Source organism: Camarhynchus parvulus, chromosome 5, assembly GCF_901933205.1.
Source record: "Camarhynchus parvulus chromosome 5, STF_HiC, whole genome shotgun sequence".
In the NCBI taxonomy this organism is placed as follows: domain Eukaryota; kingdom Metazoa; phylum Chordata; class Aves; order Passeriformes; family Thraupidae; genus Camarhynchus; species Camarhynchus parvulus.
Genome location: NC_044575.1, coordinates 15,642,650 through 15,666,299, shown reverse-complemented (window position 1 = coordinate 15,666,299; position 23,650 = coordinate 15,642,650). Strand labels below are relative to the sequence as shown.

Sequence of the window (23,650 nt, the reverse complement as noted above, 5' to 3'; positions counted from 1 at the left end):
TTTCCTACACATACTTTTTTTTTTTAACTCTCATGGGTAAATATAGAACAAATTGAGTGGGGAAATCTCTAATTGTAATCTCTAAAATCCCCGCTATAAGGTCTTGCTAGCAATTGCAGAAGTAAATGCTATTTACATCAGATTGGACAGATAATTCCCCTCTGTTTCTTCATGGAGTGAAATCAGCTGACACTCTCCAGGCTTTTATCAGAACTGGAATAGGAAATAAAAGGAAAAGTCATTGATCATGTATATTCTTATTTTTATCCTCCTCAAGATTTTTGCTGGAACTTTTCACTTGTTGAAGGACTGTTGTCCCAGGCTCACATACGCAATTGCGCAGGTGTGCATTACTTTAGTCTATATTTAGAATTTGAAGATTTTTTTCCTTTGGAGACATAAACATTTGAACACTTTCATGTACTTCTCAATGAAGGTCAGACTCTTTGATAATTGACACAGTAAACTGCATCTGAGGCTGTTTTCAGAAGTAGAAACTGAGTTTTGCAAAAGCAAGTCTCCTCTGGATTCCCAGGGTAGTCAGTGCAGAAAGGCTCTTCCAGATGTCTCTTCAGATTGCCTAAAAAGAAGTTTCTGCTCAAAATAGCTTTTTTAATGAGTCTCTTTCTCATTTTCTCTGTACTGGCCATGGGTTGACCTCAGGAGGTTAACATCCTGTGGCTAATTTTAGTCAGTGAATAACCTTGCCGCCTCCAAAACTCAACTGCTTTCATCTGGTAATGTTTTACAACCTCTTTGCATTTATTTTGCCTGGAAATACTTATGCTGACAGGGAAGGGGGTGTAGTATTTTATCCTATGGCTGTTTTGCTCACCTCTTAATTTTTTTTCTTTATTTTACCTACTATTCTATGTAAAATCTTCATCCTTTGTCATCTATAGGTTACTGACCTGAAAGTTGTACTCAGAACATCAAAGCGGTTTCATTTAATTCTTCAAATAAATATTGAGGCTACTATAAAACTGAAGAAAATATTTAATTGCAGATTTAGGCAGGCAGAGAAAGAGGTCTTGAAAGTTGAAATCGTGATTCACAAGCCTAAAAAAGGAAGAAAGAAACCTGAGTGAAACCTTTCATCAGCAACCTCCAGTCCTTGCTCTCCCACCCAAATTAATTCAGTGAGATTTCTCAAGCCTTTTTAATTGAAATAATTTATTTTTACCTCAAAGGCAGGTTATCATAAACCAGAAAATAAACAGAGTTATTTTCACATTTTTTAATAAAGTAAGAGGGCAAATAAAATTACCTATTATGGTAAATACCCACTCCTGTAACATTGAGTTATTGCCTTAATTTTGAAGGTACCAACTTGCTAAATCAAGAAAAAGAATAAAGGTACTGGTTCTGCTTTGCTTTGCACTGAAGCAAATGGGCGTCTCAGTGAGATTCATGAGAGAATATTTCATGGAGAGACTGAAAAAGTCCACCCTGATCAGGAATCACAGCCATTGTATCCACCAATCCTCACAAAAGAGGGTGGGTTTTAAAGCAGCAATTACATTCATGCGGGCCTTTAAAAAAATATATGTGATTTGCAGTAGTCACTGTGTGACATTGTTTGATGTCTGTGTGGGCTGCAATGCAACAAATTTGTCACTCTGCTAGACTGAGAATGGAACAGGCATTGCAGTCATGCCAATCACAGCCCAGACCCGGTGATTTTTGTTTCCTGAAGCTCTGAATTGCGCTGCCAAATGACAAGACACCTCTTTGCAGATTTTACTTGTACCTGATGAGGCGGTGTGAAAATTCCTGACTGTGTCTGAGGCTGACCAGGTGCAGGGCATAAGGAAATGCTGCCCTGGAGTGCAGGGAGGATGGCAAGCTGTGCTCTCTAGAAATGGCTCCTGTGCTGATTGATACTAAAGAAAATTGTAGATTCTATCAGACAAGGGCAGCTAGTGGGAAACCCAGGTTTCCTGGAAATTTTCAAAGACAATAATTCTTTTTAATCTCTTTTAATTACCTTAAGGACATCTGCTTGTAACACGAATGATTAATTAAGTCAATACTTTTCAGAAGTGAACTGTAGATCATTAAAAAGCAAAACCACTCAGCTGCTGTTCAAAGGTCTATCCTGCAAGAATTTATCTTAATGACAAGCTCATCACTGGATTTAATAGTGCAAGGTTATGAACTAATCATTGCTTATTACCTTCTGAGAGCTAGATCTTAATTCTAAGAGGTAGCAGTAGTGACCTCTCGGAAGGAATAAGATGTTTCTTTAGTTGAACAAGGATTTTTGAGTTTAGCCCTTAGATTCAGGACCATGGTGGCATTGCAGAGTCTCACTTCTGCAAGACTCAAAGGGGCCATCAGAAGCTGTGTTTTAGTGGTTTAACACACAAGAACAAATCCCAAGTAGCAGCAGATTTTATGTCCTCTGTGTTTACTTACAGTCCCCTAAATTGAATAAAACTGAAAGGGTATGTGTTAGTGCTCCTTGTAAGAGAAGTGAGATCTGACCCATGTTGTCATGACCCATGTAATGAACACCAGAGTCTGACTCCATGACATCCAGGTAGGGCTGAGCACATTTTCACTGCTTCAGAAGAAGATAAAATGAACATTTCTGAGGAATCTTTTTGCAAGTGATGTCCCACAAACAGAGCAGATGCCTCACCACTGCATTTCAACTTGCTTAAAAATGAATTGCAAGTAGCACTCAACAATTTCCTGTGATTGTCCCAGGATGTGACTGTCCTGTTCTGGATACATTGACTTAGTATTGCATTCTTACCTTGGAGGAGATAATCTGCATTGGCTCTTTTTAAGGTGTATGGTCTCTCTTTGTGGTGCACTGGCTGAGACCTTGGGCTCATATATATGAACTTACCAGAGCTGATTTCTAACTTACACAAGAAAAACTAAGGACATTTGGATTGGAACTCCTTTTTCTGTGTAGGTACTTGGATAGCTTACATTAAGTCAGGAACATTTTAAACTGTGGGAGCAAATTCACAAGTTGTGGCCATCTTATTTCTTCCAGCATCAAAAAGAAGGATCTCTTCTAGTCCAAACACAGCCCCTGTAAACAGCAAATGGTGACAGTTGAAATATTCCTGATTGCTGTTGTCCGTGCTGGGAGCTTGGACCCAACAGTCACACATTTGCACCACATAAAGGAAAGGGAGGATCCCACTCACGGAGCAGGGAAACTTCAACATCGCATGAAGCAGCCATTGAGAAATAGCAGAGGTTCAGAGTAGACAATTTCTCCAACCAAAACACTGACACCACCACCAAACCCACCTCTTTGAGTGGATAGAGTTTACATTAATTGCTCACTGCCTTCCAAAATAAAATCAAAGGATATTCAGGATGTCTGCAATACATATCATTAGTCAGTTAGATATACCCTGACACCTTGACCTGTTTCTTGCAGTCATGGCCTTTAATTGCAATGAATAATCAGTATTTCCTGAGCCTAGTGAATGGGATGAGATAATTGTGCAGAAAGCCTGTGTTAACTACATTTGAAAGAGTAATATGTTCTGCTGCTAATGGTGCGTTCTGAGGTCTGCCACTGACCTCAGGCATCGCACTTGAGCCAAAATTTTCAAATTTGCATGTCTTAAGAGAAGCAGAGATTGTCATGTTTGGGTGTGTAATTAAGCAGCATGGTTTTCCCCTGAGCCCTTTAAAGTGTGTCAAGTGGGAGCCTGAGCATGCGGTCTCTTAATCACATTGGAAGTGTTAACGAAAGAAACTGCTGCAGTGCCGGTTGTAATCAGAATTGGTGAAAAAGAGTGATGGTTTGTTCAGAGCTCCTTCTTCAAATGGGAATCATTCAGCTTGTACTTTTCAGCCTGATAGTCTGAGGTCTGGCCAGCTGATGAGACAAAATCTCTGAAAACATGTAGTGTTTTATAAATGTTTGGCATTAGGATGCTGAACAGCTGCTTCTATTACAAGGGCACTGGTAAGTGAAGTTCCTATTGCTGTGCTGGCTGAACACAGACATTTCTCATTAAAGACCTAAATCCACAACCTGCTGGTCAGTCTTAGCCTTCGTGACAGTTTCTTATGAGAATAATATCTGTCTGGTTGGAAGCTCTGGTCTCTCAGTGGGAATTTAGCAAGCTGTTTCCATCTGTTGCTGCAGGCTGTGTTTCAGAGTATGGGTTCATTTGTGACTCATGTTTCTTTTCTCTCCTTTCCCTCCCCCTTTCTCTCTCTCATCTTCTTTCCTCTGCAGAGGGGGTAAGAATGAGCCAGAACCAGAGCAACCAATCCCTCGAAAGGTGCAGATTCGTTCTCTGCCTTCCTTGGAGGATATTGATCCAGACGTGTTAGATAGCATGCACTCGTTAGGCTGCTTCCGTGACCGAAATAAACTCTTACAGGACTTGTTGTCGGAAGAGTAAGCACTTGCTCAGTCTTCATATCCATTGGGTGTCCAGGGGCTGGGATGCTTATGAACCTGGGGAGAGGTAGAGAGCACTTTAACTGATGTCTCTCTCTCTGAGTGACTGGTAAGAACTTCTCATCCTCTGGCTGTTCATTTGCTGGTGAGGTGATGGGAGCAAGCACTGAGCCTTTCTTGCTCCATGGGTCAGAAGCTCACAGCCTGACCAGCAATGGAGCCACTGTGCTATTTCTTCCCCAGCTGCCAGGCCAGATCACTTCATGAAAACATGGGCTGTGCAGTCCACCTGGGGAGGTATCATTGCTGGTGTTTGTGTTGGATATGCCTTTGTTGCCAAATTTTTATTTATTTCAAACCTATGCCTAAGAGCTGGTGTATCTCCTGAGGTGTTAAGAGGGACAGGTGGTAGAAAGAGCACTTAGAGCCTCAGGAGACCTGTGTGGCTGCCACTCTTGGTTTGGACTTCCTGGGGACACATAACCTTGACTGTCTGTGCCTCTGTTCTGTGTGTGGAACATGGGAATCTTATTTCCTTTCCTCACTAGCTGCTTGTTGGAGACAGCAAGGGTCTGAAAAGCTTTGTGGGTTGTGTATCTAACTGTCATGTACATGACCACTTCCAGCTCATCTAGAATCACTGTGACTGTTTATTTGATGAAAAGTTTTATGTACATGTTCACCTTTTTTTTCTTTTCAAATGTAAATGGGGGTTTTTTCTTCCTTTTTTTCAGAGAAAACCAAGAAAAAATGATTTATTTTCTTCTGCTTGACCGGAAGGAGAGGTATCCTAGTCATGAAGATGAGGATCTTCCCCCTAGAAATGAAATAGGTACTGCAGATATGACCTCAGTCACCATGAACCTGTCTGAACTAGTTCCTCTTCACTTTTTTCTTTTTTTAATTCTGGTTTTATTTTAATTTAAACCTAAACCCTAGCATCGCTGTTACCTTCCCAGTGAAATGGTGTACACGGCACTGGTGAGAATCCTCAGCCTGGGACAGGCAGGTCTGTTCTGTGGTTAAACTAGAAGGCTTCGTCTTTCAAGACATGCCTGTCTCACAGTGCAGAAACATCCAAGTAGGTCTTGAATGGGATCTTAAAAAATGAGCTGTGAACCCACAGGCTGACTCTATGCAGGCAGATGAGGTTTAGCAGTATAATCTAGTGGCAGAATTTTCTAATTACAAGTCTGAGTGTGGTGTTGCAGAAAGGCTGCTCATGGACTTCAGTTAGTAAGAAGCTGTGTAGCTGCATCCCTCTGCAGTTATATATGTGCACATTCTCTTCTCTGTAAGTGAATACATGCACTGCTGAAAGTATGAATCGTATAACTTACCTGTTTTATAGTACATAAATCAAACTCCCATGTTTTTAGACTTAGAAAGATTTTAAAAGCTTAATTCACAATAAGATTACATATCTTATAAAGTTCTCGTGATACCGCTTTATTCCTATTTATTCATTGGTTTTTTTAGGGTGCTGCTGATCACCACTAATCCAGACAACAGGAAAACTGCTCCCCATGGAGCTAACTATATAAGTGACTCTTGATGTGCGGACAAGTTTAATAAAGGATTAGTCACTTCTAGCAATGATCTGAAACAGAATTTTACATAGAAGTGTGGAGATTTTCAGGTATTGTACTTGAGCACTTTGAAGGCTAGAAGCAAAGTGCCCTTTATTTTCACTGGAAAGCCTGGAATCTCACGAGCTTTCAGGGCAGTGCTATATTGCACAGCATTTGTTAATGCTTCATTGAATTATTAACCTATCCAAGTTCCAGGCTCCAGGCCCTATAATTTTGCAGGGAAATCTCTTCTACAGGAGAAGAGATGAAAGTTCTTAGTTAAAACAGCAATTTTAAACTCCTACCTGGATGGAGCTACAGAGAGCATGTTAGCAGGGATCCTGATGAAGATGGGTAGCTGTGCCAGCTGCAGGTCCTGTGGTCAAAAGCCCCTTGTTCAGTGCAGTTTGTCATCTAGCACTCTGCTAATCGGCTTTTGACTCAAACAGATTATCCTGCCATGTAAGGACAGCATCATCTTGTTTTAGAAATGCTTTTGTCATAAGAAAAGAAACAAGGTGACTCTAGAATCTTCAAACCCAGCATGTAAGTGAATATGTAGCTACGTCCTAAATGCATCGTATACCTCTTCCACATGCCAAAGTATTTTCATGGTTTGAACTGAAATATTATGGTCTACTCTTGTATTTTTTTGTGCAAGGAGTGAAAATGTTTCCTAACAGGGAAATGCTGACTGTATCTATGTGCCTCACCCACACATTTGAGCATTATTCTTTGAGTGTTTGTGTGTTGTATTTCCTCTTCCACAGGGGGTTTCCACGTCCTCTGTTCCCAGCGGTATCTCTGAGAACATGGGGCAAGGTTTAATTAGGACCAGTCATGTGTCTGATGAATATCTCATCATTAGCCATTAGCAATAGCCTTGCACAAACAAAGAAAAGCAGAGAACAAGTAACAGTTTAATAATAGCAGCTTGAAGAAACCATGTTCATGACAGTTATGTATTGTCTGTGCTCTTGCCAAAAAAAAAAAGCATCTGAAAGTATTTTGCTTTTTCATCTTTGTTGGCATATTAAGTCTCAGAAAGAATGGATACAGGTGAAAATATGGCCAGCTACAGCTTGCCCTTTCTTCTGGTGTCCCTTTGTTTCAGCTGTATGAAGTTTCTTCCAAGAGCCAAGGAAGGGCCACTTCCACATTTTTTACATGCAGCTCTTTTTTCTTTACTTAAAAACATGGGAATGAGAAACTTCTCAGTAAAAAGAATGAATGTCAACTAATGTCTCCATGAGAGAAAGGATTTTGTGGGGTGAAGCTTCTTGATAAACCAGAGAACAAAAGATTGGGCCAGAATAGATATAGAAGATAGAGATGCCTCATCCAAACTCAGAAGGTGGACCTTTATTTCCCACCTTCTGTGAGAAGGCAGATTTATAATAGGATCATTACCTATATGATTGTATCTTCGTATGTAAAAATCCTTAGGAATGGCTTTGCTTTTCTGCTATGAAATAAAAGGAAAATGAATCCACAGTACTGTCCCTGTCACTGGCCTATGGCTTGATTTTTTTTTTCACCATGTCCAGAGAGTTAAAGAAGAGAAGGGCAAATACTGAAGATTTTCCTATTTTTAACTCCTGAGCTTATGCAAAATCTTCTACAGCTTTTGTATGACACCACTTAAGTAATTTTGGCGGGAAGGATGTGTATATAACTAATTCTTTAGTATCTTTAGACTTAACATTGATGATGCCCTGTCATTTCTTAATCAGACCTTTCTAAAAAGTATGTACAATACTTGCTACTCTTGGCCATGTGTACTGTAAGACTGTAGTCAATTTTAAATAGGCATCAAATATCTTTATTAGAAGCTCAACCACATTAATGCAAGCTTTGGATGTATTTTCCATCCAACTTTTGTAAATTGTTGTTCCTGAATTTATAGGTGCATCTCACCACCTGCTCTTTTTGCTTATTGTCTGTCTTTGATAACTTAAAAATCAATTAGAAATCAATTTCTTCCAGCATCTTAAGCAGCAAGGGCTGATACAAAAGAATAATTTAGCTTGTTAGCGATACCCTTCTCCTCCTCAATTTTCTGTTGATTCCCTCATGGCCCCTCTGGCTAATGTCCTTCTCTCAGGTTTTCTCTTTCTGATGGCTGTACAAAAGACTATAATTCAAGTTTTTAGCTAATTCTTCTTCAAATTTCTTCTTTGCAGCATTTTAAAGTCCAGCTTTTAAGAAAATGGCATGTCACTTTTGTAAATGTCACTTGGCTGAGTTTCCATTCCTGTTTTGAACATTCGTGGATCAAATTGACTTTTAAAATATCTGTTCATAAAATATTTTTCTTGACTTTTTCTCTTTATTGTTAGACTTCTCTTGTTTGAGCTTATCCATCACCATTCTTTTGACATTTGATGCTTTCTTCATCTTCCTTCTTTCTTTCTTTTGAACTGTGCTATTTTACTTTGCTTTTTTATGTCTGATATCCTACTACAAAACTTGTATCCATTTTGTGTTGTATATACACTCTGAACATCCTTGTTATGCATGTTACTATGCTGTAGATACATTCCTGAACCACCAGTTGTTCTGTAGCATGAATTCTTTCTCATATTTTGAACTTGCTTGAAGAAGCAGGAGTTTGAAATATGTAAACCTTGTCCCAGCTTACTTTTGACCACTTACACATATGCAGCTGAAGTCACACAGTATGAATGCTTTATTTGGTTTATCTCCCTTTGTTTTTCTGTCAGCTTTATGCACTCTTTTTTTTTTCTTATCTGGAGGTCATTGCCTATACCATTTTCTACTATCTTTTTATTGCTGGATAGAGTTTGAAATGGAGTGAGATACAACTGCACTTTTTTTATCGAATTAATTTTTAAGTGGAATATTACTACTGCTAACACAAAGAATACTTGGGTTATACTGTAATGGGGTCAGTTGTTATCACTAATCCATTTGCATTGAACCATCTTAGCTTATGCTCATTGTTTCAAGGATAAGCTCTGCCTCAAAGAGATCTTGTTCTAAAAAACATGATGTTAGAAAGAGAGAAGGAATGAGTACATGGTGGGTGTGAGGAGGGCAGGATAATAAAGAGCAGGCAGTAGAAGTAGAATTGTCAAGTGTGGTATTTCTGGTTTTGCACAGGAATCCTGGCAGAAGAAGAAGCCTTAAGGACTGGGCACTGTGAGCTTCTTTGTAACAGCAGGGGTGAAGGATGCCTTCTTTTACAAATGGTCGCTCCCCACTAAAATTAAAAACGTGTCTATAAATAGAGACAGGGAACTGAAATAGCCCAACCAAAGGAAAGAAAATCCTCCTGTATTTTTTTCTGCCTTTCTCAGTTATACTGTTTTGATGCTATGTGCAGTGTTAGCTATAAAATGTCTCAGCAGGTCTGTATTTGGTTCCCTGCTTCACCATGAAGAGGTGGATGATTTGGCAAGTCACCTTCTGCAATGCATTTTGGTATCTAAAGACTCTTCTCAGAGCAGTTTAAGTACTCCTCAGAACCTCAGTAAATGTTTGTCAACATCTTTAGGAATGAATTGCCTTTAAATATCTCTTATATATCTTTATATATCTCTTATATATCTTTAAATATCTCTTATACCTCAGTTTTCACTCTGCAAAGCTAAAGTAGCACTTTGATACCTCATAGAATTGTTACACAATAAAATGTGTATAGCATTTCATTTACTATAGTAGTAAAAGCTGTATCGTGTGGCTCTCATTGAAAGATTTGTCTTAGGTAGACAAGCATGTTTAATTTGTAATGCTTCTGAAGGAGGAAAAATATAAATCAGCAGGAAGAACCTGAAATGTAATATTAAAGATGCAAAAAAGGGTATTCTTTCAGAGCAGAATACAATTCTGAATGTACTCCTGTCCCTATGTCACATTTAATCTGGCTAGCAGGGATGTGGAAGGCAAGCTCTAGCAACCTGGGTACATACACAGGATCCCTAGATGTCTCATGCTCTGCCTAACAGCTTGTGCTATAGCCTGTGCTGTCACCTTGTATCATCCTGTTATCACTGTTACCAGCTTTGTAAGCTAGTTTCTGCAAGCGGTGGTATAGTTGTACCTCTATTTTGCAAGTGCTCACAATACCTTCAGGGCAGTGGCAGGACTCCTTATCTCTGCGGGTGGATTGCAAGTTACGTCTTAATGCTTGCAAATTTGGAACAAGGGAGAGACTACAACCGTCCACCTCCATCATGAAGAGATCTATCTTTGTGGGGGAGGTGTGAGAGTGGAACTGTTGAGAGAGGATTTAACCCCCCTGTGTGAGGTAAGTCCCAGGTGAATTGGGCTGACAGTGTTCTGTTTCCGGGCAGATCCCCCCAGGAAGCGCGTGGACTCCCCAATGCTGAACAGGCACGGGAAGCGGCGGCCAGAGAGGAAATCCATGGAGGTTCTCAGCGTCACAGATGGTGGATCCCCAGTTCCTGCTCGCAGAGCCATTGAAATGGCACAGCATGGACAGAGGTGGGTCTGTGCTTCACCCAGGAGCCCTGCCTGCCTGGGTCTGCTCCCCCTTTGTGTTACACATACAAAGGAGCTGTGGGGCTTTCCTGTTTGCTCCAGCACTCATTACACTTTCCAGTCACATCTGCAACGTGATCTGGCAGCCAGCAATGCTTGTGCAGAAGTCCTGCCAGGGACTTAAGGGTTCTGTTTGCTTGCAGCTATTCCTCAGGAAGCCACCATGTCCTTTGGGCAAGACCCATCTCACCTCTTTTTAATTGTTGAGGACATGGGCATGCAGTCTAAGCTTGCAATACAGGCTGACTGGGCAGTGGGAACAGGTGAGGGCTTTGGGAGGTCTCAGACACATGTGTCCTGTCAAACAGGATAAATTACCTTCTGCTTGTTCTTCTCTGTCTCCAGAGCCTACAACAGGAATCTAGGTGACTATCTGGGATTAGGTTCCTAGCTTTTGGGCGCCTGAAGTTAAATGAACACCATGCTCCGTGTCATCAAAACAACTTGAATCTGAAAAGCCCTGTCCAGGCATCTTGTAGATGCCTCCAAAATGTGCTGTCAGAGCCAGAATGCATCTGAAATGGCACATAAATCACCACATGCTTGTAAAGTGATGGAATATGTATAATTTTCCTCTTTTCTATCAAAGAAAGTGTCAGTCTTGTGGAGAAACAGCAGAGGAAAATGGTGTCTCCTCAAGGCAAGTTCTGGGAGAGTAAGTGAACTGTGGAAATTCACTTATGTGAACCATGGAAGTTGCTTCCTCGGTCCCTATGACTAGCCTAAGGGAAGCACATGCATTTGGTTTCACACTTGTATTAATCAATCAGTATAAAGAACACTTCCCATATATGAATGATGATGATGATGATGCTGTGACTTCTGTTTGAGTTTTGACATAATTTTTTATTTGTTCAGCCCTTAAGATCTGTTAGAAAAAAAAAAGCCTGCTGTGCCCAGAAGCTCCCTTTGCTGACTGAGAACTGGGAGAAGAACATGAAATAATTTCACAGATATTCCAGAGGCCCATAGAATTGCTGGAAACTTTTCCTGGCAGTTGTTACAGTTCTATCTGCAGTGAAGAAAGAGTGGTGATTTCCAGAATCTGCTAGGACTTATTTCAGACTGGATATGTGACCTTGAGACTGCCATAAAGACTTCTTGACATATTGTAGGTTGGAAACCTGTCTCAGATATGTGATTTGGTGTGAGGTATGGGTGAGGGAATTGTTCAGGACAGTGTGTGCTCAGTGTTCCTAACAGGCCTCAAAGGAGTAAGGATGAGCACAGCACTGACTCCTTCTTCCCCCTGCAGTGTTTACTCTGCTGCTGGGAGATGTGTGGGACGTGAGGCCTCCAGAGCCAGGCAGAGGCAAATCACTTTCCCCCACCCCAGGTCTCCTTCACAGGGAGTGTCCACCTGAATGGAACAATCAGGAGGCATTAAATTGACCACAGCATTTTCTAAGCTCTGAACTTTGAATTTGGGTTCAGAAGCCTGAAGAGGCAAAGCTGTGTTTTGCTATCCAAAGTATTTCTTTTGCTTTTAAATGTCTCACTCAGTTCTGCACACAAGGAAACAGTTGAAGTCAAAAGGTCTGGGGTAGGTTCAGAGCAGAGCTATATCCAGGTTACATATCAGTAAAGAAGGACTTTGGCTTAAGGAGGAAGCAAAACCAGCAGGCACAAAAGAGATATGGGGCAATGTATACCACAGGTCAGAAATGGACATAAAAGTGTGATTAAGGGTGGAGAAAGGACTGTAATAACACCATGATTGATGATGATGGGCATGGTAGTGCTTATTTTTGAAGGGGTTAAAGGGAAGGGTTATTTTACTCCACGTGTGAGCTTCCATAATTCATCCCATGCACACGCAGAGATGACAGTGGCACATTTCGTGCTGCTGGCAGCACAGTCGTTTATAACACGAACTGGCTTCACTAACAAACCCCACTGCATGGGGAGTGTCTGGGGACAGTGCATTGCTGATGGGGCACCATCTGTCAGAACACTCAGTAACAAAGTGACAAGTGCCTTCCACCAAGAAATGGGGATTTTTAATGGCTAGTTGCATATTATATTCCATGAAATGACCCACTGACAGTGGATTTTACAGCAGTAGGGTTTAGATCCCCAAGGGGAATGTTTTTTTAAAAATTACCTTTTTTTTTTATCTCAAGAGACAACTATTCAGTGCTTTTATCCTATAATACTAGGAAGATGCACCATGGAATCGAGTCTCCTGTTTAAACACAGATGACTTGTCTAAACATCTGGAGACACGGTGCCATTGCTTCTTCCTTGAGCTGGCAAAGATATACTTCTGACCAGTGGGCAAAACACACCCAAGTGTCTTGTGATTTAGTTCTACTTTCCTCTTTCCTGGTAGTAAACAGATATTTGCTTGCATAAAGAGGATTTCTGTTACAGCCTCGGGTTTACATGTCTGTATCGTGACCTGTGCTTTTGGTAACCATGTGGGGGCCCTACAAGTGTCTGGTCTTGGCTTGTTTAGGGCATATCTTTCCACTGACATTTAAAACTTGGCAGCCTCCAGCCTCCAGGCTGAGAAAGTATTAAGTGAAAAACATAATCCTTCAATGACTTGGTTTTGAATAATGGACAAGGAAAACTCACACAAAAGCTGCTTGTGGAGCTTACAGGCTCCTTGAAATGTTTGTGCCAACCTCTCCAGGTGTTCTCCAATGGATCCTTGTGAATGGCAAAGTTGGTATATACAAATTCTAGCCCCTCTAAAACTGGTGACTAAGTTTTGTTAATTCTTGGGTTTCTCTGCTAGTTGCCAACTAAACCGGGTTCATAATTATATCTTAATTACTTTGACTGTTCTGGTATCCCCACCTCTCAGACTATCTGATATTTCATTGAAATGTCAAAAGAAAAGAAGTAGGATCTGAGCTTAGTTTAACATCAGCTAATTTGTCCCTTGTGCTAAAATCACACAGACTAGGAAGAATTCCATGGGAGCAAGAATCCAGCAGGGATATGGCAGAAATTTTCAGCAGCTTTGCTGTGAGAGTCCAAAAACCATTCTAAAATGGGCTTCATTAACTATTCATTTTCTTCTAGTTTTTGAAGTGGAGAGCTTGCATGAGAGATCAGCTAACATTAGGAAGCAGTGTTCTGTGAAACAGTGAAGTGAAATATATTACAGAGAGCTGCCCTTTTAGCAAAGCACAGGGAATTTCACTTCTAAGCTGCAGGGATTCAGACCCAAGACGAGAAAGAAGGGCATTTCTCTATACATTGAGTATAGGGAAGAGAGTTAGGAGTTAAGTGGTAATGGACCCTACAAATCAGAATACAAAATGGATTACTGTTCCTCTAAGAGGCTCTATGGTCTGATTTTAATCTTTTCTGAGAGCATGCTTAGTGTTGAGGTCTTCTGGAAAAGTCATGAGTAATGAATGCTTTGCAATTAATGCTTCAGGTGTGTTCTGTTTTCCCTGAACACTGTGACAAAGTAGATGGTACCTGGGTTTTAAATTGAATAAAGGAGAGCAGGGTTTACAAGTATGCATGGGGGAAGTCATCTTAGACCTCGGAAGTCAGGGGAAGATAATGAACTTGAGCACTGTGTAGGCTTGAGCCATGACTGTAAAGTAAAAGAAAGGTTTTTCAGAGCATTGCTTTAAAAGGGGAGGATGGGTTGGGGGACTGGGTGTCCAGCATTGCTACAGGTGACTCTCTTTTATAAAAATGTCCACACTAGTAACTGTGTTTTCTTGCTTTGTTCCTGCCATAGTAAAACAATGTTCAGTAAAAGCCTGGATATCTCTGAAGCCAATCCCAAATTCAACAAAGAAGAAAGGTATAAACACTGACAATATGTTCCTCTCCTCTACCTCACTGCTGAGACCTTAAAGATGCAGTACTTACCTTCTCTGTGTGGGGACAGAGCTGTTCTCTCTTTCCTCTTTAGAGAGAAGCAAAGAGGGTGGGATATTTACAGCTCCACACTATGTATGTTTTTGTACAGTACCATTCATTTGAGGCTATCCCCAGTGCAGCCTTGGACTGTAATGATGATTTCCCCACTCAAATTTCATCCTACTGCTATTTCTGGTTCACTTCTGCCATGAGTAGAAGTTCTGCCCAGGGTAGAAGATGTATTTGCTTAAGACTTCTTTGGGAAGAATTGGAATATAAAATGCTAGGAAAGCCCAGAATGTTCCACTCTGACCATTAGAGACAGCAGCACAACTGAGTGAGTGACAACAGTGGTAGGAAAATCTGGAAATTCAGTCTGATAGACAAAATATTAAGGACCTCTGGTTAGAGACAAACTCTTTAAGACTACCCAGAGGACACAGGAGGAAAACATGATTTAAAACAGGGTTTTTGGAGGATGATTCTAATCCAGCAGTTCAAGTGACAGATGCTGAAGAACAGCAGAAAGGGTAACTCCCAACTGTCAACAGAGGCACAATGGAAGACAGGTAGGCCACCACATTTACAGACTTTAAGTGGACTTATGTGGGTCCATGAACACAAAAACAAAGTTCATACTTTTGTATAGGTTTTTAGTGTACATGTTGTTTCTAAACTTTTGGTCTCAGAGGAGGAGAATTTTTCTCTGTGTTGAAAACTGGCATCCCAAAGGATAACTCTTCATCAAAATGTAATCCTTATACATTTTGGACAAACACTAAGCTTACCCAAAGGTTACAAGTGTGGCATATGATTCAAAAAGGGAGGAGCAATGGCTTCCTTAAAGGAACCAATGGATTTCGCAAACCATTCTTATTTCCATTTCCCCTTTTCATAGAAATATTTCTATACAGAGATAAAGGTGGCTTTTAAGCCTCAGGAGATTTGCAGGATGTGTGAGGGACTGTTTTGGCCTTTTGCAGTCTGAGACAGTCTTCTATGGTCAGTGTTTCAAGTCCTGAACCTGCCACAGTGAGGAACATCGTGCATCTGCAGGAGAGATTGTGCCTCATGTAATGTGTAAAGCAGCCTCTCTAAGGTGCGAAAATACCAACAAGCATTGGATTGGACCTGAATTGTTAGCAACCTTGTAGTTCCACAGCCGTGAAGAAGTAGTGGTTATACAGCCTTTAGTGGCTGGGCTTTCCTGAACTGTTAGAGTAGACATGGAAATTCCTGTTCCTTTCCCTGATAGTCCCTATGTGTAAGTTCTGCTCTTGAACGTGTGGCACTTCTTGCATTAAAAGTTAGTCTAAGGTTACTCCAAAAGTGAGATTTTTCATAGTAATTAGGAATCAGGTCCAGTAAAAGAGATTGCATAAATTTTATCTGTGACAGGAGAGGAGTCCTTCAGCAGATGTTCTGAGCACCATTCCTTGTCCCTCTGTCCTTCTCTGGCAGCCGCTACAGCTGTGTTAGGAGCAGAAGAAATGATACTTCTGTATCTTCTGTGGGAATTTCTGAAATCCACCTAGGCATTTTGTGTTCCTTCTCAAAGGTAGTAGTTTTCAGAAAACAGGAGAAGGTTAGAGCACTGCATGAGGATCACCCACAGTCCTGCTCATTCAAGGACCAGGCTGAATTTTTGAGGACCACATTCACTGTGATCTTACCTCCCTCCCACTTCTAAGAGTTCAAGTGAAGGACCTCAGTGGTGGGAATGGGAGAGAACCTGGATTCTAGATCTGTGCACAACCACATGAAAGGAAGGGGTAGCCAGCAAAGAGGACCCCAGCAAAATGGGGTCACATTAATCAGGGTGGCCATTAAATTTTTGTTCAGTGTTTAATTGTCCAATTTTATGATACCTTTTTTAAAGGAATACTGCATCTTTAAGGGTCCCTTCCCTCTAGATGCACATGGTTGTCTTAGTAGCTGAGGCCACTGTCCCTTTCTTTTTCTTTTTCTTTTTCTTTCTGACTTTCTTTCACCCCCTCTTTCAGTGCTTCTCTTCTTCTGTATCTGGGTTGCTGCAGCTCCGTAGTTCACTTGCTTCAGTATTATAGGGAATGCACATGTCTGCGCTTCTGGGTCTATTGTGTCCTGGGATTTTTCATTTTTTTTTGAACCTCATTTCCCCTTTCCTTTACCCTGTTGTCAATTTGCTTTCCATTCTCTTTGTTAACCTCTTCAGTGCCTTCCCTGTTGGGAAAATGACTTGAAAGAAACATTATTGAACCTTCTTGCACCCATTCTATTTACATTTGACTATTCTGCATGTGTGAATATGGGTGTAGTTTCTGTATAAATATACACACAGGTTCCAGTATATGCAATGGGTGTCAATTTGCTCTTCTCAGTTACATCACCGTAGATAGATTGGTACAGGTATAATTGAGGACAGCATTTGTTCCTAAATATATACATATATTTGTATATATATGAATTAGATTTTACCCAAATTTGCACTCCACAGGCTGAAATATAAATGGAGTGTCACTCAAACACATGAAAAAGAACTTACTGTAATGCTTCTTTCCACTTCTCTATCAATGCATAGCACAACAGCTTTTTTGTCCTATTCTGACTGCATTTTCATTTTAACTGTTCTCAAAACTGCCTTGGTGGCTCAGCCCAGCACTTGCAATGTTGATGTAACTGGAGGCATGGCTAGTTGCACTGAGCAGTAAACTGTGAAATCTACTGGGCATATATTAAATTTGGCATTTCTGTCTTGTGGCGAATGGATTTTCTTCACCCAGCCAGAGGTAGCTCTGGCAGCTTGGGAGCCTCTTATTGAAAATGGAGAGAATGAGAGAGAGAAAGTGACAGAGAGGGGAAAAAAGCGTTGCATCCAACTTGAAAATAATTTGGCTTAATAACACCAAACCATTTTTTTATTTCTACTCTAATCTTTGTTAATGTGAAAAGGTGGTGACATTTTCCTGAGTTTGCTTACCTGCACCCCTGAAAACTTAATAACCTGACAATTCTATTTCCATTTTGAATACTTTGGTTAGTAGATAAAAATTAAGAATACTGATGTTTTCAATTGTCACTAGCCTTCAAAGTCAGCGTGCCAGAGATTCAGTCTGCTTTTAGAACTGCTTTTTCAGACTCTTTTCAACACAGCATTGATTTATTCTCCATTCACATTTGAAAGATTTCCTTTGCAACCTACAAGACCCAGAGTCTGAATTTATTTTAAATGAAAAATGAGATCCTGGAGCACAAGATGGCATCCACAGAGATAAGTGCTGGGTTGCTGAGCTGGTATGTTCTAGCTGATCTGAATTCCTGACTATAAGACCATCATGACGAATAAGGCAGTATCAAAGCAGATTCACAGCTTGAGCTACAATCTTGTACCCTGGGCTCCCAAGCTGGCTCAGAAATGCATGCTTTAATAACCAATACATTTCACAGTTCATTCATGGCAAAGAAAAAGTACTTCTTACCAGGCCAGCTTGGGGGACAGAGGGACACTGCACTGAACAAACTGGGGACAAAAAGAACAATTTCCTGGATAGCAGTGTGATATAACTGTGCCTTATGTAAGAGGCAGAGAAGAAATACAGCATGAAGTATGAACCCCATTGCTCTGCTGACTGCTTTAATTGGGATTTGGCTGGGAATTTTTTTTTGCAGCCTTAGTATGTGCCTCTCCATATTCCCCAGTGCCAAAGTTGGATGTGTCTACAATATGTGAGCGGGACAAAAGTTGTTTTCTGGTCAATGAAACTGTCCCCCTAGTGTTCCTGGTCTCTGGAAAGACTTAGGCACCGATGGCAATGATTATGACCGTTCAGTTCTCCGAACAGTATTTCACTGCTTTTCCTGCTCTTCTCTCCACCTGCCTCCACACCCCTCTCTCTTTCTTTCTCTCTCCCTCTCTCTTTATTTTCCCTTTCCGAGGATGGCGAGTGCTGATCCATTGGGGTAAGCTCTAGTTTTGGATTATTCCTCTTGCGGGACCTGTTGTAACTTTGTAGGGGAACTTTTCATTTGCAATTTCCAAACGCAGCACAGGTTGATACAATTCAGAGACTGAGGCTTTACAGCAGGGAGAGAGAGAGAGAGATGTGGGAAGAAGCATTTTTGGTGCTTTTGTGTGTGTTTGTGTGCTTTTATGTTGGAGTCACACTCCATATAATTTACTTTTGGGCTCTTTTTTTGTTCTCTTATTTGTCCCTCTATTTCAATGTCTGTGGGCACAGAAAACTATTCTCAGACACTGTGCAGATACCAGACACCTTCTGAGAAAGAAACCCATTCCCTGTTTAGTACTTTTGTATCTGTTTGGTATTTTCCAGTTAATTTGAATCCTAATTTATCCAGTTTTCTTCTTTTTCTTTTTTTTTTTTTAATGAAACTGAATCCCATCCATGTTATTAAAAAAAATGCTGGGTATTCCCTCTCTTTTTAGAATATGTTTTCTTAAGAGGTGAACAGATGGCCCTAGAGACAGATATATCTTCAAAGCTCTGTATTTTCAATAAAGGCAGTATAGGTACAGCTAAGAATGCAATCATGCTTCAAATTAAAGTTCCATTTATAAATACTTAAGAGAAGGAGAATATTATATTAATAAATGATTTAATAAAACCATTGTAATAGATCATTACAGACCACAGTAAAAACTTCTTGAGAGAGTACACATTGAGAAAGCTAATTAGCACCAGTAACATTTACTTCTCATGTTTGCAGCATGCTTCAATATCTGTTAATCCTTTCTAAACTATTTATAGATGGAACTTTAGTATAATTGGCCAATTAAGGAGGGTGGTGCTGTTCAACATCACCATCTGTATGGGCTGAAAATAAGAAGAGGTGTGTTACCAGCACCTGCACTTCTTCCTCTGCATTCTCTGTAAGGCTTCATCTTACAAGTGGTTGTTACCATGACTCAAGCATGAGTATTCCCAGTAAGAGCTGTCACAGTGTTATTTGCATGGCTGGGACTGTAAGACAGTGGAACATCCAAGGTATTCTATACATATTCCCTGAATCAGGGGGTGAGGAAGCACAGTTTGTACCTTTCAGACACCCAAAAGTAAGAGTGATGAAATTCAACACAGCCTGACTGCTCACCTCTTGCATGTTGATTCAGGTCATTGTCAGGGGTCTCCTACCCTGAAGTTTCAGTTTAGATCTTTTTTGCTTTGAGTGAACAAGGAAAGAGGAGTATCAAATTCCACCCAATTCATGCTTGAAGCAAATAAGAGATTGGCTGGGTATTTTCTGGAATGACTTCCAAAACCACACATGGAATCAAACCAATTCAAAATTTCTAAGGCATTTCACCCAGGGACACAAGTCTGATGCATCTCTGCACGCTGCATGCATGCTGCAGGCTCCCCTTCTTGGAAGCATGGCTCCAGCTTGACCAGCTGTATTCAGCATCCTGGTAAAACTGTGCTATGAAAGCAAGTTCTGCTGGGACTGCAACAAGGTACCAAGCTCATAAGAAAACGTTCTAGGAGATGGTTATTCAAAGAAGAAACAAATGCCAAATCTGACCTAGATGTTAAATTCATGCTGTGAAGCCTTTATGTTCTACTGGTGTGTCCTAGCAGGGGCACTGCTTAAAGCATTTGGGAACAGATCTGAGAGAAGGGTGATGGAGAGATGCTCTGTACGTGTGCTACATGCGCAGTGCGGTTACCATGCCAGCTGCACTCTCCTGTCTCCTGTTTCTCTCTGTCTGCACCTCAGCAGTGTCAGGCTTTAGCCCTGCACCTCTCAGGAAATTCTACATTCTCTGAAACCAGCTGGAAACTGGATTCAAGCCCCTCAGTTTCAGAACACTGGTCTGACATGAACTGGGCCTTGCATGGCTTCTTCTTGACAGCAGCTGGCTAAAATGAGTACAAAATTACTTTCAAATGAAGGACCATTCAACTTTGATGCTTTGAATTATCAAATAGATTGAAAAAGGTATAAAATCATCACAGCTACAAACTCCAGCCCACACACACACATTTTGTTTCAGTCCTTTGCCTCTCTCTTTCATAGCTCAGCTGTCTCCAGGTTATTGTCAGTCTGTGGAATGGGAGGAATAGCCTGCAATGATCTCAGTGTCCACCTTATGTTTAGACTGCCCTCTGCATCTTCCCCCTCCTAAACCTTGGGTCTGCCTCCCTTATGTTTTGGGGTTTTTGAATTCCTCCCTCCAGGCTTGTCTAAACAACTGTGTCACTAAAGAGTCTCTTCTTGGGTCTCTAAATCTGGCAGCTGTGTTTGAGGGAACGCTCTTTATCTGAGCCACTGCACTGTCTTTCCAGCTTGTATTTTCAACAACCTTTTGATGACTTCCATTGAGTTAATGCACAAGCACACAGGAATGCAAAACACAGAGCAAAATGAGTCACACGCAGTGTTCACAGTTTCCTGGATTGTTGCATTTAGTATTAAGTTATTGGAATCATTATAGCTTTAATACTTCCAGTAACATTTAATGCCTGTAAAGACTCTTAGGAGGTTACTCACTAATAAATACTTCTCACTAAATGTGTTTCATAGCCATGGAGATGATGTCGTACCTCTTTCCACACAAAAGACGTTACAGTCTGCCATATTAATGCTGCCTGTAGGGCCTCAAACTTTCATTTTCTGGTGAGAGGGCTAAAAATTTAAACTCCTGTTCTTTCATTACAGCATTTCAGCATATGCAACGTTTTCATTCCTTTCTTTTGGCCCTGTCCCAGTTCTGTCCACCTGACTCTGAGATACAGGAGCAGTGCATGTGATTGTTTTTTTTTTACAAACTGAATTACAGCATTGCTTAGCTGAAATGATCTTGATGAGAGGGACGAATCTGTCATTTTTGCTTGTTAGCACTTTTTGTACTGGAGTACAGAACCACGTAGTAGGGCATGGTACTGAGTTTTTATAGCTAACTTGAGAATCATATCCCATTTGTAAAGGTAAATTATGGGAGATTCAATAAATTAAGGAAGATGCAAGGAAAATCTCCTCAGTCTTGGTGTCATATCCTATACTACCACTTTCTGGTAAAGGAGGAGGACTTCTGAAAACATATAGCTCTCTTTTCACCCTGACACTTAAATTGAACACAGGCTTTTTTAATTTCTTTCCACTGCTCCTATATACAATTTCCAGTGTGGACAAACTGAAGCTTGCTGTAGGGCCTACTTTACTTCTTACATATTTTGCATGTAAATCAGCAGCAGAAATAAATCTCGTTCAATAGCAATCATGTGGATACTGAATGCATTTCCAGGAGGATTTCATACTAACTCTCTCTTATGTCCCCTGCCTCAGGCTCCTAGGCTGGATGAAAGCACAGTACACAACAGCTATTTTTCAAATATTGCTTCCAATAAAGAATTGGGATTTGGGAGGTGGGGACTGCCATATTCTGCCCTACATGTGTGTGATCCTTTTTGTAAAAAAATAAGAGGCAATGGGGTTGGGAAGTGAGAATTCAGGACTGTTGGAAACACCTGATTGCAAAAAGGAAATAGCAGAGTGGAACTTTTAAGCAAATATCCTGGAATTCAGGTGAGTGAGTGTCAGAGAGGACGTTCCCACCACAATTAAGAGATGGTGGAAATATCTCCTTTAAGTTGGTGTATAACTGCATCTCTGGGCACCTGAATGCCTTCCATATTTGTCCAAAATAATCTATGGATTTCTCTTGTAATTCATAGTTTGGAAGAAGCTTTTCCTGATGATTCATGCAAGGAACATTTTAGCTAAATGGACTTCCCATCTGCATGACACATCTGTGGTGCAGTCAGCTACTTCACTTATAGGAAAGGCACATACAGTAGTCTTTCAAAAGTGGAGCAGACAGTTCTCCCCTTAAAATTACTTTGCATAAACCTTTATGAGTGCCCCAGATCTTGATGGTACAAATTTAGGCTTAATCTAGTGTGAAAGAATGCCAGGAGTGAGCCTAGTTTTTTACTGCTGCACCATGATGGGCAGACTACATCAGGGTACAAGAAAAAAACCTATGTGGGAATTTTCTGCATAGAATGAGTGCCCCAGATCTTCACAGTGCCAGTTGAGATTTAATCTGGCCAAAAAAACATTCTGTGAGTGAGCTTCTGGTTTTCACCTACTTAGTGTGATGGACAGACTGCAATGGGATACAAACAAAACCATCAGGGCAGAGGATACAAGTAGGGAAAACAGAACCTGCCATTCTGTTCAGTTGTAGCTTATTTTTTCCTTGGAAATGCTTCCTCTTTTGCAGTTCACTTATTTTTAAAGAATTCTGCCACTCAAACTTACTTAATAATAAATGTCTGGGAGACCATTTTAGAGACCGTTTTTCTGTTTTGTTCTACAACAGCCGAAGAGAGTAAACTGATACAGTTTGTGGTCTAAATTTGTTTTATATTCTTATGTATAAGCTGACATCGAGTATCTGACCTATATAAATTTTTAATGTATATGTGTGTAAACACAGACAGATGCACATTAAAACACATACACCCATACACTTCGTTTTCTACAGAAATTTCACCTTTTCATGTTTGTTACCTGAAGGCAAGTAGTTGCTTTCATGGCTCTTGTTGTAGGTAGGTTATTATAGATAGGAAACATTGATAGTTTTGCTATATTGACATATTGCTGCATGGTGGTTGTTGAATAAATAGGTTCTCAGCCAAATTCTCTCCTGTAAAATGTTTCAGTCTTCAAGACAACTTTCTATTTAAAAAGGATAGAAAGCAGCTGCCTCTGGGGCTCACTCATGTACAGTCACACATAAGGTGTGGGTTTTTTTCTGCAGGGCAGCCCTCCTCCTAGGAACTTCATCTGCTGAAGTGTTTGTGCAGTCTGGCCTGTCTGCTCTTCCACCAGGTTTAGCATAGCACATTTGCACATTTTATTGTCAGCAGCTGACATTTTCCGTAGGTGGCCTTTGCTGGAGAGCGTAAGACCATTAACAGTATAGGTGACCTTGTCAGCAGATAGGACAGTTCACTCTCCCTTGACTGGCCTCTTTCTGAGGGCACCTGAGCTGTAATTTTGGTATTAGTAAAGTCATCAGCAAAAGCAGAACTCATCCACAGAGAAGACCTGGCTTGCTTAAAGCAGCAGCAAGAATTATCACTGGAGAGCAAAGATGTGAAATCCATCAGTGAGAAGCTGGAAAGGGCTAAGCCAATGCAATTTTTGATTTCAGTGGGAAGTCATCACATAAGAAATTATTGTATGCTTGAGTCAAGGGGGGACTAGGGGTTTTATTATCTGGAAGAACTCTCTACCTTTGTGCCTTGTACACATGGGGCTTTTCCATGTTGCTTGTGACAGAGAAAGTCTCATTTTGTAACTGCCAGCACTGTGCAAAGCAGAATTT

The 23,650-nt window shown here is 40.7% G+C and overlaps 1 protein-coding gene across 10 annotated transcripts in view; it reads left to right on the top strand.

The window, feature by feature from the left end:
• The window catches only part of BRSK2 (BR serine/threonine kinase 2), a 304,432-nt gene that overhangs the window by 244,309 nt on the left and 36,473 nt on the right, over positions 1-23,650 (top strand). For 6 of the 10 annotated variants that reach the window (XM_030948596.1, XM_030948602.1, XM_030948601.1 and 3 more), the window contains 4 exons: positions 4,220-4,384; positions 5,122-5,219; positions 10,275-10,425; positions 14,192-14,257. In XM_030948596.1, the coding sequence (XP_030804456.1) occupies positions 4,220-4,384; positions 5,122-5,219; positions 10,275-10,425; positions 14,192-14,257 (480 nt within the window). The remainder of the gene's footprint in view (positions 1-4,219; positions 4,385-5,121; positions 5,220-10,274; positions 10,426-14,191; positions 14,258-23,650) is intronic. The other 4 variants (XM_030948597.1, XM_030948605.1, XM_030948603.1 and 1 more) reach the window with 1 other exon arrangement.